Below are 17,667 nucleotides of genomic sequence, written 5' to 3' on the forward strand. Positions count from 1 at the left end.
ACTTTACATTTTCCCCATTGTCCTAGCTTTGACTTCGGCAGGGAGGTACTTTCTGTATCTTCTATCCCCCTATATCTGTTTTCCAACTTGCTTTCTGTCTTTGTCTTGGAATGAGATTACTTGGTTTTGTCCAGGCCCTAGCCGGATACTCTAGCTGGGAGGGAGACAGCCAAATGTATAGTTAGAGTTTTGGGAGATGATATTTTTTTCCTTCTAAATCATCTCTCTGTTATGTCCTGTATTATGTTTTGTTTACATTTTATGTATGATTTGTAAACATTTGAGTGTATTCCTCTTAGTGGAGACCTGTGCTTGTGTCTGGGTTAGACATGTAGGTGATCTCAAACTAAGTACTTTGATAGTGTCCTCTTGGAATATACATCTGTTTCCTATTTGAACCAATTCCCCTTTGTCTTACCTTTTCTTGGGTGCTTTAATTGTAATTCTAGAACTTTTTACTATCCAATTTTCTTCCTTTTTACTGGCGCTGATATGACCTTAATGTGTTGCAAGCGCCGTAAAACCCTTAAAACCAAAACCTGGCTTTGACTTAATATGTGACCCTACGCCTCGAAGCGGTATTAAGTCGGGATTTGGAAACGAAGAAAACCGGTTTTAAAGTGGAAATGGTCAAAATGATCAAATTTCATTTTTTGGTTGTTTCATAAACTACAATCATTTTTCTACATAAAAACATAATAATTCAACATAAGTATTAACGATAAGTTATATATATTTAAAGTTTAAAAAAGCAACTATCAGTGAAACATTCAAAACAAGAGTTGACTTTCTCTCAGAGAGCCACCATTTCCAAGGCTGCACTTGTCAATAATAGCTAATAACAAATACTTTGACCTCAAACTTTAGCCTCGTTGGTTTTTAAAGTTCGTGTTGCTCTACTTATCACTTGATGCACTTTTAGCACTCTCTCTCTCTCTCTCTCTCTCTCTCTCTCTCTCTCTCTCTCTCTCTCAAACACACACACACACACACACACACACACTACAACCACCACCACCGCATCTTCATCACGACCACTACTACTACAATCACCACCACCACATGATCACTGCCACTACTACTTCAACCACCACCACCACATCATTATCACTACTACTACAACCACCACCACCACATCGTAATTACTACTACACCACTACCACTACATCATCACTACTACTACAACCACCCACACCACATCATCACTACTACTACAACCACTGCCACTACTACAACCACAGTCACCACCACCACCACCACATCATCATCACTACCACTACTATCTACTACTACTACTACTACTACTACTACTACTACTACTACTACTATTACTACTACTACTACAACTACTACTACTACTACTACAACCACCAACACAACATCATCCTCACTACCATCATTATGTTTTGGAGCTTTTCTTCAATTGAAATAAGGAAACTTTGGGGTTGCATTTGGCAATGTGTTCATATATCATAATATAATTCTAATCAATTATCTGTTTAGATCTATACAATATGTAAACACAATACCAAATATCATCCCAATTCCCTTTTTGTGTGTGCGGAAATTCCTCTTTCGGCATTGAAATTCCTCCGAGTGGTGTCTGAAATTCCTGTGAGTCAAATTGAAAATTGGCGTCTCTGCAAATTTTACTATTCTCGTCAAATTTTCAATGCCCGTATCTGAGGAGTTATCTTTGCCCATTGATTTGATTATGTGTGAAAACGATGCCTCACTTCAAAGTCGATTTTCTCAAAACTTGGTTTTTACACTCTCCCTACTTCAAACGATCATAGTTGGGCAATGAATATCAGAATTTTATAAATTTGGTATAAAAATTGTAAGCATAATATAAGCTATTATTGGGTACCAAAAACCCAAAATTGAAAAATCCGACTTAATACCGTTTCGAGGCGGAGGGTCACATATAAATTAGTTGTAAAATCCTTCTTGTAGTACTGTCTTTGACTAAACAGTGCGAAAATATTTGTTTTGTCACTCAACGTTACCTCGATATGCATGGCAATCACTTTTGTAAAATAAATCGGGATAACTGCCTTGAATTAGGTTTATCTTCATATGATATATAGAGTTGAATCATTTTAATATTTACTTTTTAAAATGTATGCTTCTTTTCGATCCTGGATTTGCAATGCATTCTGATCAATCATTGAACTTTTGTTTGCATTGAGCATATAGCTAGTACAATATGTCTCACGATTGTGAAGAACTGGAGTTTCATTTCTTTGCACGATATTATATTTAGCTTGAATAGATAAATTGTCTGATTTGCTTTCCTTTGTATGGAATTCAAATGAAAAACTGGCAGCTTTCTTATACAATGCAAAATCGTGATCTCAATTCTTAGTTTTGAATTCGTTAGTTTTTGGGGACATAATCCTATTACCATAACATATCACGTCATAATAAAGGTTGCCTAGTTCAGATGCCTTTAAACACCCTGTAAAAAGTATTGGAAGTGTAAAACTATTCTTCTGAAGGATTGGTTACATACGGTGTGTAAATGATTTCCTGGTTACAGAGTGATGGCATCTTATTTCTGGTCTAAATATATGCTGGTGGTCAATAAAGATCATTCATCTTCGCTCTTTTATGTCCCATAATCTTAAAAAACTCTCTATACATCTTGTTTCTAAAGTAGCTACGTCACCTTAAGCTATTCAATATTAGTCTTCCAAAGGACTTCCAATGATTTTGGAACTGGAAGAGTAGAAGGTGTGACGTCACAACTTTTCTGTCCTATTAACATTGGTTTTTAATTTTGTCTGGCGATGTCAACTTCCTCATGCCGGCGGCAAGATACGATCCGGCTTTTCTGGCTTTGTTTTGAAAGTGGCAATCAAATTCGGGTTATGGTAAAGTTGTTTTTAATGGTAAATAATATGTTAATTTTTTTGGTAATATTTATTTATTACACATTGGATAAATTGATCATAGTTAAATAATAATAATAATAATAATAATAATAATAATAATAATAATAATAATAATAATAATAATAATAATGATAATGATAATAATAATAATAATAATAATAATAATAATAATAATAATAATAATAATAATAATAATTATTATTATTATTATTATTATTATTATTATTATTATTATTATTATTATTATTATTATTATTATATTATTATTATTATTATCATTATAATGTGATGATGATGATGATGATGATGATGATGATGATGATGATGATGATGATGATGATGATGATGATGAATGATAATAATGATAATATAATAATAATAATAATAATAATAATAATAATAATAATAATAATAATAATAATATATAATAATAATAATAATAATAATAATAAATAATAAATAATAATAATAATAATAATAATAATAATAATAATAATAATAATAATAATAATAATAATAATAATATATAATAGTAATAATAATAATAATAATAATAATAATAATAATAATAATAATAATAATAATAATAATAAACTAATAATAATGATAATAATAATGATAATAATAGTAAATCACATGTTGCAAAAAACCGTTTGATGAAATCTTACACAAGTCTCGATGATGATGATGATAATAATAATAATAAATAATAATAATAATAATAATAATAATAATAATAATAATATAATAAATAATAATAATAATAATAATAATAATAAAAATAATAATAAATAATAATAATAATAAATAATAATAATAATAATAATAATAATAATAATAATAATAATAATAATAATATAATAATGATAATAATGATAATAATAATAATAATAATAATAAATAATAATAATAATAATAATAATAATAATAATAATAATATAATAATAATAATAAATCACATGTGGCAAAAAACCGTTTGATGAAATCTTACACAACTCTCGATTTATTCAAACCTGAAATGTGTCAATAATAAAATGAATAAAAAACTCACTGTATAATATTTCAATTGATTGGTTAAAATGTGAGACCTATCTTTTTAAATTCTAGAGCACCCAGAGCATTATATTTACGCCGGATTAGAAACACCTACATATTATATATATATATATATATATATATATATATATATATATATATATATATATATATATATATATATATAATAATATATATAATATATATATATATATATATATTTATATATATATATATATATATATATATATATATATTTATATATATATACTATGTGTGTGTTTGTGTATGTGTGTGTGTATGTAATCCTTTTCGTTCCTGGAGCTGTTTAATATAAATCATCTCTCTAGAATATATATTCCTCCGTTTTTCAATTACTGGTGCTCAAGTGATCTTAATAGTGTCGCAAGCACCATAGGACGCATGGAAAACATAATGAAATGGTTTAGATATTATATCTATATTTGTTGAACCTGCATATGACCAAATTTTACACAAGATGTTACCCATTTTCATTCTTGTAATTTTGCTACGAAGTCGATATCATTGGGTTATGCATAGGTTTATACTCGTGGAAGATACGGCTTACCTGCTCCAGGTATAAGCAAGCATCCGAAACGAGAGGTGTGGACCGCCATAACGCAGCAGAGGGTTAAATGAATTCCTAGGCTGCTCAAGCTTTGACGAGGTAAATCTCAAATATTATGCGCTAAATGAACTTACCTACTCGAGAAAATACCCTCCCCCCACCCCCTACCTTCCCTACTTTTTATCATTCTTAATAAACTGTTTGTATCAGAAAATCATAGAGTGTGCAATCATAACCTTGAACTGACAAGGATGAGTTTGGATAAAAAATTGTTTATATTTTAAAACAAATTGTATTGATAGAATTTTGTTGGGGAGTTATATTTAGTGTTAAAAAAATTAACGGAAGTAAATTTTGATCGCCCTTTTCTTTTTTGACTCTGAAATGAGAAAAAAGTTTACACGGCCAGTAAAAATTCTAAGATAAGATAATAGCTTCAAAGATAGTAAGCAGTTGCGACAGTCAATTTCATGTCAGACTCAGAAAACTCGACTTCCTGGGTCAACTTTCGTTGCCAGGTGCCTGATGGTAGAAAAAACATTGAGCTTTTATACAGGGCAATAATATCCACTAAACGTGTTCAAAGCGCTTTACAGGGCCTCCCTGACCAACAGCAACGCGTAACATGGAGAACGAGACATAAATGCCAGGTTGTGTAAACCATTTGAGCATTTAACCAAATGAGTTTGTTAAAAAAAAAGAAATAGTCCTTCAGAATCATTCGGCCCATGGGGCTGGAATCTATCCCGGTTTCTATAGCGTGAGACGGACAATAGCAATTGTTTGTTAACCTTTTGATAGGACGCTAGTCTATCGCAAAGTACTTTCCGCCAAATCTAACAGAATCAACTACCCATTCACAGGGTGGGCAAGGGGGGGGGGGATCAGAAAAAAATCTGGATTGCACCTGGGATCGATCTCGGTCCTTTTTCGTGTGAAGCGAGTGCTCTACCAACTGAGCTATCGGGACCCCCCAAAATAGTTTGTTATATTACAGTTTAAATTAGTGGTTGTCAACCTTTTTTGGTTTTGATATGGTACACATTTTCAACCTTTACTTAAAAGCTTGTAGATCTACACCCGAATACACTATCATTGCATCGATCTTAATATAACAATTAATACGATATCAAAATTCACTCCTGGTGCATTCATTGCATATATGACGTTTCTTTCGTAAAATTCATGCCGATATGATGAAAAACACTGTACACCCTATCATACCCTTTAAATAAAATTGGTACACAACTTTACATACAATACACTGTCTCTATTATCAAAAAAATTAATCGCCCGAGGTCCGAGGTTGAAGAGTTTTTGCCAAGATGAGGGTCGTTTAAATCGATCGATAATTGAAGGATGACTTGTCTGACCAAATTTTTGAATACGAATATTTCCACGGCAGTTAACTTGTTTAAGTTAAACGTAAGCGCTAATTGAATGTGATTTTATTAATTATTTTATAATCCATGCTTAATCAATTGTTTTCTTTATTTCAGATCATCTCGGCCCATTTTGTTGGCAATTATTATCGGGGCGGTCATAATAGCTGTCGGCTTGGCAATTGGTTTGGCAGTGGGATTAAAAGATGATGACAGTAACAGTGATACGCACACAAATGAAAATGGTAAAGTGCTTTACAAGTCTGCTCATGGAGCTTACTCTCATGCTGCCGTTACATCGGATGACCAGATTTGTTCTGATATTGGCACGTGAGTGTGATCATCATCATCATCATCATCATCATCATCATCATCATCATCATCATCATCATCATCATCATCATCATCATCATCACCATCATCACCATCATCATCATCATCATCATCATCATCATCGTCGTCGTCGTCGTCGTCGTCGTCGTCGTCGTTACCGCCGTCCTCGTCGACGTCATCATCATCATCATCATCATCATCATCATCATCATCATCATCATCATCATCATCATCATCATGATCATCATCATCATCATCGTCATCGTCTTAGGCATCGTCATTATCCTTGCCTTAATATGTTGAATCCCTTTTCGTCACCCTCGATTTCATCTCGTTCCTTCCACGCCCTTCTCATCTTTTTCCCAACTTAAGCATTCTTCATTGTTCTATTAATATCCCTACAATAGCATCCTATGTTTTTTTTACCCCTAGAGACATAATGGCACGTCACAGAGGCAATGTAATAGACGCTGGCATAGCAACATTGTTGTGCATAGGAGTCATGTGTACTCACAGTGCAGGCATTGGCGGAGGATCCTTCGCTGTTCTCTATGACAAGTAAGATTGACCCTAGAGAGAATGATAGAAACACACACACACACACACACACACACACACACACACAGAGAGAGAGAGAGAGAGAGAGAGAGAGAGAGAGAGAGAGAGAGAGAGAGAGAGAGAGATTAGATATAAGCAAATGGTAAATAAGTAAACTATTAAGTGAATTGTTTTGAGCAATCTGTGCATTTACCCTGGAAAAGCAGCAATGAAAATTAAAGTATATATATATATATATATATATATATATATATATATATATATATATATATATATATAAAAACATACCTGGGCAACAGTAACTTTACACTTGTTTTTGGTCACTTCATTTGAGTTTTAAGATACAAAATTGGACAATGTTATATCACAGAAATGAGAAATATCTTTAGTATGTGTGATCCAAATTTCATCGACATACATGCATATTTTACAAGTAACCATGACCCAAAGAACACAAGGAAAAGTTCGGCGCCAAAAAGTAGGTAACTACCACATTTCCAATCATTGCTCGGACAAGTCTCCCCATAGATTTTATCAAATAATTGATGTTATTTTGCTATGATGTATTCTAACTCTGATTCAAAATGTTCCAAAGCTCGTAAGCTCAAAGGTACTGAAGAGGATTAAGGTCCGGATTTACAGCTGGCCACTCGAGCATCAAGGTCTTTTCTCAATTAGTTGAGGTTGCACAGATGCCTTATCGCTCTGAGTCCAGCAGTTGCAAGTCTTCCTAACACTACATATCTTGAAGGGTTGTTTTCTACAGCACTGTCAGAGGCAGAAGAGAGGGATTGGCCGTTTAGCATGAATATTGCCAGGTAGACGGGCTCTTCGACGCTCAGCTTTGGCACGTTTTCGAGTGTAAAAGAATTGAAAGTACTTACAAAATGATTTCACAAAGATAATGTTTTTTGTTCAAACCAGCAGACAACATGTAAACAGTAGAAGACAACATGGGAATATTCAATCAGGGTTCTTTTTCGAGAATATAATGCTTGTTGGATTCCTCAATTGACACTGTATTAGCATTCGTTGGCAACGTATTGGCAACGTGTGCGTTCTTTATCATCATATGCTCGAGTCATCGGTCACATTAAAAAAAACGTGCTAAAATGACCTACATAATAAACATTGATAAGAGTTTTCAATTATCCAACATACAATATTTCACCGTGTTCAGCTTGACCCACGTTTACAACTTTCATAAACAAAGCAGCGTTTTTACATTTATTCATCTATGACTCGTTTGGACTAAAACCTGAAAATAAATCGCTCCCATTGAATGTCCAATAAGGGTAAGACAAAAAAAAAATGACTGACTTTTGATAAGGAAAAGTATATCATAAACTCTATCCTTGAACCTCGGCCCTGAAAAGTGTTAGGATTGCCTCCGTCACGAAAAAATAAACTCGCCATTTTCTTATCAGTTGAGATAATATTAGTATTATTCATGAATTGTGCACTCATTTTCTCTCCAAGACTCCACTTCACTATGAAAAAAAATCACAATCACTTACATGATATCTCAATTACAATTCACAAAACATGACACAGTTAGATAATATAATAATAATAATAATAATAATAATAATAATAATAATAATAATAATAATAATAATAATAATAATATAATAATAATAATAATAATATAATAATAATAATGAATAAAAAAACTTATATAGCGCTATAACTCCGAGACACCAGACTTTAAGCGCTTAAATTACAAATTACTTTGGCTGACACATACTCATTTACACAGACAAGCATACACACACACACACACACACACACACACACAGAGAGAGAGAGAGAGAGAGAGAGAGAGAGAGAGAGAGAGAGAGAGAGAGAGAGAGAGAGACACAACTCACAATAGAAACCAGACAGACCTATCTTGCTTCTCATAACATCTACTAAAGACGAAACAGATATAAAAAAGTCAGCAGTATCATTATTTCTTTTAACATCTTGTGCCAACGTTACGATATTTTTGTAGATGTACAAAGCATTTGTGGTTATTTAAAAGACCCAGCTAACCCAATTACTGTTTGATAGGGGAATCTGAAAAAAAATGTCGACTACTCGATCTCGGTCCCTTTGCGTGTGAAGCGAGTGCTCTACCAACTGAGCTATCAGAACTTTGTTCCTTCTATGAGAATCACTAAAATAGATGGTTTACTTGCGAAAAAAAAAACAAACCCCATTCCTCTCAATGACAAACACATTCCTTGCTATGTTCATGGAAAGGGATACCAACCAGGCCCTAAGTAAACCGAAATCGCCTCACTCTTCAACACGGACACACTACAGAAATAATGGAAATGAACAGGAAGAATCATCAGATCACTTGTATTGCAACAAAATAATAATTAGGTTTAAACTAGGGTCGATGTGTGGAATTATTTTCAAGATATCAAACTAATTTTATTTAGTTTTGAAATAACCAGGCCTTTTCAATACCCGTTAAGATTTATTAATTTAATTACATATTTCAGAATGTTGGGAAAAAGGAGCATTCGGATGTTCCCCTTCTCCATTGTTCCACTATATAATTAAATTGGCATAATATTATTAGATTGGAAATAGATTCCAACCAGAGCTCTCCGTACTTAAAAAGAAACACGTATTTAGATGATTTGGCCAGAGAACTCGTCCTTCACATATCGATAGACTCAAATGACCTTCATCGAGTTAAATACTCCTAAATCTGGGACTTTCGTAAATCTCTATGTTTGAGTGTCTTTGCAAGATGAGTCATTTTAATTGAGCGATATTTTGAAGGAGGACTTTTCTTGACAAAATTCTAAAATGAGCTCTTAGCAAGAAAGTAAATAATTAATGACAGGCATCTAGGTATAATTATGAATAGTATTCGGAGAACTGTTCAGTCTTACTTCCTTTATGTTTTCATGTTATCGTCTACAAATAAAGTCAATTGAAGTTTTTACGATTAATAAAAGATTTAGATATATTTAGATATATAGAGAGTTGCCACAAATTTGTGCTTAGTTTGACAATAGTTCTTGGCAGCTATTGTTCACGTTATATTATAGTACATACAAATAGATCGATTAAAATGAAACTCATCTTATCAAAAAATAAAATAAATAAAATGAGATGTATAAATAAATAGATACATAAATAAATAAAATACATTTTTGAAAAGAAAGGAAAACAAAATCTATCAAAGCTGGAACAAAGCAAGTCCCAGGTTTGAAAGTTGTTTTTTTTTTGTTCAATTACTGCTGGGTGGGCAGTGGGTGGAGGGGGGGGGGTGTCAGAAAAAAAATCTCTACTGCACCCGGGATCGATCTCGGCCCGCGGGTGGTTGGATGGGAGCATCACCCTTGAATCATATACCTATGATGTTCGCATGGGTGTACGATCCGATAGTGATGTCGTTTCTTCTTCTCTTTACTAGCCTATCCTGCTTCTTTGGTTTGTGATTGTATTTTTGACAGGGGATATTTTTTTTCTGTAAATCTTCGGCCTGTTTGTTCTTGGTTGTTTATAATTTAGCTTATATCTTTAGGTTATGATTTTGATTTACATTTGTACTATTTTTGTTAGATTGCTTGTTTTTTTTTGTTTCAGTGGTCTCTCATATAACCTCATTTGTGTTGGAAGAGACCTAAAGCAATAAACAAACAAACAAACAAAAGATCTCGGCCCCTTTGTGTGTGAAGCGAGAACCATCGGGACTCCCGCAGTGTAGAGCTATAAAATGAGTAATAGGGGCAAATTTAATTGTCCAAAGAAAAATGAGATGCCGATATCGGGGTTCAAACCCAGCTTTTCGGGTTGAAAAATAATGTTCAATCCGCTCCGCCATCATTGACACCGAACTTGTAATGGACTCAAAACAAAACATCGATCTTTTCAGTTGTTTATAATCAGTAGCGTTCCCCACGTATTAGCAAAAAGACCTGGACCTACGTGCCTATGTATTTAGCAGGTCTGGTAACCGGTCGCATTTCTGAGCCCGTTTTAAGCTGGTTGTAAAGGATTATATTTTGCGTTGGTTTGAGAGTTTTTTCCACTACAACAATGAGACTATAACAATTTGAAAATAATTTTTGACGCCTCCGACTACCCAACAGTTTGTTGGGAGTGCGTTTGATCTCTCGAGAGTAAATTATATGCAAAACATCAGCTTCTAATTCAAATGTTTCAAACGAACTGGCTGTTATTGTTCGTTTGTTTTTTTTTTTTTTTTGTTTTTTTTTGTTTTTGCTTGTTTTTGAGGATTTTATTACGCTTGCGATGCATTTAGATCTAGGTCATTTCAGCGCCGGTAAAAACGGAGAAAATGAGGTAGTCAACACGTTCAAGATTTTACAATTAAAAGCATACAAGAAAAATTAAGACAAACGGGGACTGGTTTAAATAGCAAACTGATGAAAATTCAGAGGACATACTATCAGTGTATTTAGTTTGAGATCATCTAAAAGTCTCATTCAGATATAAGCTAAAAGAAAAACACTCACATGTTTACAAATCAAACTATTCAAAACGAAAGTATATAAGTGCATTATAATGAAGAGGTGATTTACAAATAAAAAAATATCATCTCCCTAAACTATAAGTATATAATTGGCTGTTTCCCTCTCAGCCAAGGATTCCGATGAGGGCCAGGACAAAGCTAGTAATCTCATTCCTAGACAAAGACAGACAGCAAGTTGGAAAACAGATGTGTTGATAGAAGACCCAATGAGTACCTCCCTGCCCATTATGGGAGGATTAGGGGCAGCGTGGCTCAGCGGTAAGGCCTTTGCTTCGTAACCGAAAGGTAACGCGTTCGAGTAATCGACGCGATGTGTAGCCTTGAGCAAGTAACCTCGCCCTAGCTCAGTGCGGCGCTGCACTGTGTCTGACAGCCTGGGTTATTCTTGTCTTCCCTTGGAATAGACTCTAAAGACAAATTTCCCCTATGGGATGAGTAAAGAGACTTTTAGTTTAGTTTATTTTTTTTAAAGGCCCCACTCAGCGATGTGCTATTGTCGACCTGGACGCCAAGAGAACATGAATAAATTCAGTGATCGTTGTTTCATTTACGATCACATTATCATAGCCCAAACAACAATTTTAAGACAGGTTGAAGTTGTAATAACTGAATTCGGTTATTAACACTTTTTTCTGATGTATTCTACCAGAAAGAAAGGCTGGAATGCAGTCGACTTTAGAGAAGCTGCCCCCTCCGGAGCCAACCAGACAATGTTTATGAAAGAAGAAGATCGTGAAAAGTCTGTCAGAGGTAGGTTTGATCCATGAACTACTTATCGATGCCACTCATTACCAGATTTTCCCTCTTTTTGTCCTTCTCTTTTCTTTTCCTTTTCCCACCATTGGTATTATCAGCAATACTACCAACAACAACAAAAATTCAAAACAATCGACGTCGTCGTCATCATCATCATCATCATCATCATCATCATCATCATCATCATCATCATCATCATCATCGTCATCATCGTCATCATCGTCATTATGGTGGTCCAAATAGCTCAGATGGTAGAGCACTCGCTTGACACGCAAAGGGACCAATATCGATCCCGGGTGCAGTCGAGATTTTTTTCTGATCCCCTTGTCCACCCAATATTGATTGGGTAGCTAGTTTTGTTAGATATGGCGGAAAGTACTTTGTGATAGACTAGCGTCCTATCCAAAGAGATTGCAAGCAATTGCTATGGTCAGATTCAAGCTAGTAAAACCGGGATAAATTCTGGCTCCCTTTTGTCATCCGATATAATACCGCTTCGAGGAGTTGGGTCTCGATTTAACTTAAATGACTGGTCATTTTTAATTAGTCTATATTGGACTATCCAAAAACACTTGTTCTTTTCCTTCAACAGGTGGCTTGGCTATTGCTGTTCCCGGAGAACTCCGAGGAGCTTTGGAATTGCATGCCAAGTTTGGATCACTTCCCTGGAAAACCCTGGTGATGCCTACAGTCAAACTCCTCAAAAATGGATTCCCACTTTCAAAAGCTACTCACAAAGGACTTCTGAGATTAGATGAACTGCAGGATAAAACCGGGTTTGAGTAAGTTAGGGTTGATGAAATGTTTAAAAAACATTTTCTCTCCTAAATCTGTTTATACGGCGATGTATGCGATATTAATATGGCATGCCTGCGGAAATATTTTATTACTAGGTTTTATTACTAGATATTTGTTTGCGTACAGGAATCATAAGCTTCAACAGTCGTGACGTCACTTCCCTCGTAATGACGCATAGTTACTTAGTAACTGGTTCTAAACTATTGGAAGAATGGCAGACGCCTTTATGAAATACTTTTTTGACGAGCGTAAAAAGTGTATCCAGAGGAGAAAAACATAAATCTGATCATGTTTTGACTTTTATACATTCCGATCACATGACATGTGAAAAAGTTCTAGCCAGCATGAAGAATGAAAAAGTACCGATTTTCTTTGTTTAGAACCAAACTGCTCCTCGCTGGGCGGACGTGACATCAGACTATTGAATCCAATTGCCTTGATATTATCTAGTTAACAGCAGTACTGAGGAAAATCGTGTATTTCTGACCAAATTTTAAATACAAGTTTCTCCAGAGTACTGCTGTTAATTGGTTAACGGTTTTGAAAATGGTTTCAGTCTATACTCAGAAGCTTTACAAACTGATAGACCATATTATATATATATATATATATATATATATATATATATATATATATATATATAATATATATATATATATATATATATATATATATTTATATATATAGGTGTGTTTATGAACAAGAAATTCAATGTTATTGGTTTCCACGTCTTTTCTCACAAAAAGTGTGTTCACAAAATTTTCTGACTAGATAGTAATGAATATGCACACAACAGTTTGAATCATCAACAACACGTCCGCCAGTTCAAATTTTTAATACTCTTGAAAATAATATCTTATACTGTTATGAAAGCCATCTTCCATATCATACTTGCCGAGTAAAAAATATATATATAAGTAAATTTCCCTTTATTAATCCCATGGGGACATTTTTATTTACGGTATATTCCAAGGGAAGACTGGAATAATCCAGGAGTCAGCCGCAGAGCAGCGCCGCAATCTGAGCTAAGGCGAGGTGACTTGCTCAAGGCCACACAACGTAGCGAAGGGTGCGAAGCAAAGACCGTACCTCTGAGTCACGCAGCCCCGTGAAAGACTAAACAAATCAAATATTTTTCTGCTGTCTGTTTGAATTTTTAGTCAGGTATTAATGTTTTTATTGTTATTATTATTGGCTCAAGAGTCGTCTTGAGCCGTGAACGTTCCATGTATGACATTGTGTTCTATTTGTTTTTTTTAAGCTTATATTACATGCATATTTGTTCATTGAGTTATAGAAACAAACTTATTCTAATATTTTTTATCGATTCTAAAATATTTGTTGCAGTATAATTTCTAATGATAAATATCTCAGACAGATGATAATGATTTTGTTTTTTTTTAAATGTTTTCTTATTCTCTTTAGAATGTTTTACAATGATAAAAACGAGCGCGTTCCTCAGGGCTCTATAATCAAATTGTCAAAATTGGCCAAGACATTTGAGATCATTGCTGATGATCCCTACTCGTACTACAATGGTTCTTTGGCAGAGGATATCATCAAGGATATTCAAGATGCTGGTAAGTTTGGTTCTCGTTTTTTTGTTTTTTTAAATAATAGGGAACAAAGGTGTGATGACAAAATACAGCTTCCAAACTCATTGGTAGTGTAAAACCAGTCTTCCGGATGACTGATTACATACCTTGTGCAACTGATCTTCTGGGTTCGGAGTGATGGCATCTTTTTTCAAGTCAAAATAAACGCTGGTCGTCAAAAAAGATCATCCCCACTCTTTTACGCCCCTTAATCCTAAGAATCCGCCTAAACATCCTACTACTAAAATAGTAGTTGCCAACTTCTGATACAATATGTAACCTATTCATTTTAGTCATCTGGAGGAATGGTTACTCATTTCCAATGAGTTTTGAACCGGAAGAGAGGAAGATGTGACGTCACGACTTCTCTGCCCTAATGAGAATCTTAAAGACTTGCATGGATCAAAATATTGTATTTAGTGCTCATGTACTATTTTTGTCATAATATGTGACCAATCGTCTCAAACAGTTATTGTATCGGAGTGAACCGGTTGCAACAACAAAAAAAGTAGTTTGAAGTAATTCACAGGAAATGTGAATCGTAAGTTTCTGTCACTCTAAGAAACGATTTTATATTTTCACAATAAACTACACCTATGTGAGCTAGTGGTATAACACTTGCCTTAGGATCGAACGGTTCGAGTCCCGCTCTGAGCAGTGCATAGTGGAATCCTTGGAAAAGAAGGCTCTTCTTTCATTTTTTCTTTTCATTAAAAAAAAAAAATCATTAATCAGTTAGACAGTCTATGTGTTTTTTTCGTTTTTTGACTTCTAATAAAGAATAAAGTGTTTTATCCAAATTACATTGAGTCAGGATAGACTCAATTCTTTGGCATTGTTATCAACAGTGCCGTACTCTTGAAAAACACATATTCAGAAATTTGGCCAGAAAACTCGTCCTTCAAATATCAATCGATTTAAATGACCCTAGTCTTATCAAAAACTTCGCGAAATCCCAGGTTTGAAAGTTTTTGCTAAGACGAGGGTCATTTAAATCGAACGATATTTGAAGGACGAGTTTTCTGGCTAAATTTCTAAATATGCGTTTTCCAAGCAGGGCAGAATACATAGCGATATCTTGTAAGATGATATCGCATTCAGCAGCAAAGTCATCGATAAATTTGCAAATTGTAAAGGCTAGATTTTTAACTTCAAATAGACATAGTTTACTGGTAAAGTCATAGCGCTCTACTATGATTAGTTTAAGACTGGTCAATATTGTTAATTTCAGTTGACCTCTCTTGCATAGGCTGTATGATTATATAATTTTAGTAACTGTTCTGATAAACAGTCCTCGGTCTTTTACATTCAATTCTGCCTCAGCCCCTTCTCTTTGAACTCTCATGCTATGCCGTTGAAAAACACTATGAAATAAAAGCGTCACAAGGGCTTGTAACCTCTCACAACACTAAAATAATTAATTTGTCTCTCATAATATGTTTAAAATTTGATCTCACTTTTTTTCTTCTTCTTCTTGCAGGTGGTATAATAACATTACAAGATTTGAAGAACTATACGGTTAATGTGAAGAAGCCAACTAAGATTGAGCTGCCTGGAAATATGATCTTACATTCCATGCCTGCGCCAGGGAGCGGAGCGGTCATGTCATACATTCTCTCTATTTTGTCTGGTAAGTCAGTACAAAAACAAAATTGAGCATTTATTTAGCGCAATATCCAATTAACGTGCTCAAAGCGCTTTACAGAAGTTCACTAGTCAACAGCAAAACAACATGAAAAAGGAGATGCCACCTTTTAGGCGATATTACAGAAACAACTCTGTTAACGACCAGGTACTCATTTTACACCTGAGCACGGCGGGAGAATCTAAGTAAATAGCCTTTTTCAATGACTCCACTATCCGCCGCTATGAAAATACATCACCTAAAAACCAGATATACGGCAAAGAAATATAAGTGATGTATCTATGTTCTTATTGTTTTCGTTAATGGCTGAAGAAGGGTTTTGAGCCCAAAACGTTGCCAGTTTAGTATTTTGTTCGTTCTTTTGTTTGTTTGTTGAAGATGTTATATGCACCTTAGTCTATTATTCTATGCAGTCCACAGAAAGCATGTCATGTGGGTGAATACTGGGTCGTTGTAATTATAAGATAATTATACCTTGAGATTCAAATTTTTAAGATGATACGTTTATCACCAGGTTACAATTTCAGTGCAGACAGCATATCTACTGACAAGAAAAAGATTCTGACCTATCACCGGGCTGTTGAGGCGATGAAGTTTGCATTCGCCCAGAGATCTGCCTTGGGAGATGAAGACTTTGTCGATGTGGCTTCGGTTTGTAAACTTTACTAATGTTTTTGTTTAAGGAGTTAACTACCGTACTCTTCCTTCAAACGTCGATCTATTTAAATGACCCTCATCTTGGCAAATAATATCAAACCTCGCGAGTGTTTGCCAAGATGAGGGTCATTTAAATAGATCGATATTGGAAGGATCACTTTTCTGTCAAAAGTTTTTAATGCGTGTCTTATCATTTTACACCCAAGTAAAGTAACATCGGGTTTAAAGTACTGAATAAAAGTTAATATTATGAAATCTTCAAAACGGAACAAATAGTAAGCATTAATTTGTCTAGATTTAAATTCTTCTTCAGCTATCAGCAAAAACGAAATTTTAATGATACTGCAATACAGAGACTATCCCTCAGGAAAGGGTTTGAGCCTGGAATGTTCTTTACTACGTATTTTTGGATTTTTTTATACAGCTGATGTATTTATTTCAGTTCTATGTTTATACGGCCGCGGTTTCAAGCAGTCTACCATTTACTTTAATGTTGGTACTCTGTAGTAGGTAGATCAACAAGGCCGTTGATGCCGGTTTCTGTAGTATTAAATGAACACTAATAATAATGATTCCCTACCATCTGGACAGATTGTTTGTTTGTCTATAATGCAAAGTACTTCCCGACAAAATTGATAGACTCAATTACCCAATCACTGCCGGGTAGACAGAACTGTCGAAAACGAACAACAAACAATTCTTCTATACGCCTATAAATGTTTTACTAATGTATATCCTTCTTACTTACAAGACTTCATTGAAGTCTATACACCCAGTCGTGTCTTAAGATCACCTGAATATCTTTTAATAAAAGAAATACACTGCATTAATAATTTACACCGCATGCTGTTAACTGTACAGCTCCACGTCTGTGAAACTCAGTTTTTGAGAAAATAAATTGCTCCTACCGTTCTAACATTA

The 17,667-nt window shown here is 34.3% G+C and overlaps 1 protein-coding gene across 1 annotated transcript in view; it reads left to right on the top strand.

The window, feature by feature from the left end:
• The window catches only part of LOC144962789 (glutathione hydrolase 1 proenzyme-like), a 39,877-nt gene that overhangs the window by 12,513 nt on the left and 9,697 nt on the right, over positions 1 to 17,667 (top strand). Inside the window, exons 2-8 of the mRNA XM_078896042.1 lie at positions 6,021 to 6,233; positions 6,669 to 6,794; positions 11,945 to 12,045; positions 12,644 to 12,833; positions 14,275 to 14,429; positions 15,925 to 16,074; positions 16,604 to 16,740. Of these exons, the coding sequence (XP_078752168.1) occupies positions 6,021 to 6,233; positions 6,669 to 6,794; positions 11,945 to 12,045; positions 12,644 to 12,833; positions 14,275 to 14,429; positions 15,925 to 16,074; positions 16,604 to 16,740 (1,072 nt within the window). The remainder of the gene's footprint in view (positions 1 to 6,020; positions 6,234 to 6,668; positions 6,795 to 11,944; positions 12,046 to 12,643; positions 12,834 to 14,274; positions 14,430 to 15,924; positions 16,075 to 16,603; positions 16,741 to 17,667) is intronic.

The sequence above is a fragment of the Berghia stephanieae genome, chromosome 1 (genome assembly GCF_034508935.2).
Source record: "Berghia stephanieae isolate SIO BIC M18660-M18661 chromosome 1, UCSD_Bste_1.3, whole genome shotgun sequence".
In the NCBI taxonomy this organism is placed as follows: Eukaryota; Metazoa; Mollusca; class Gastropoda; order Nudibranchia; family Aeolidiidae; genus Berghia; species Berghia stephanieae.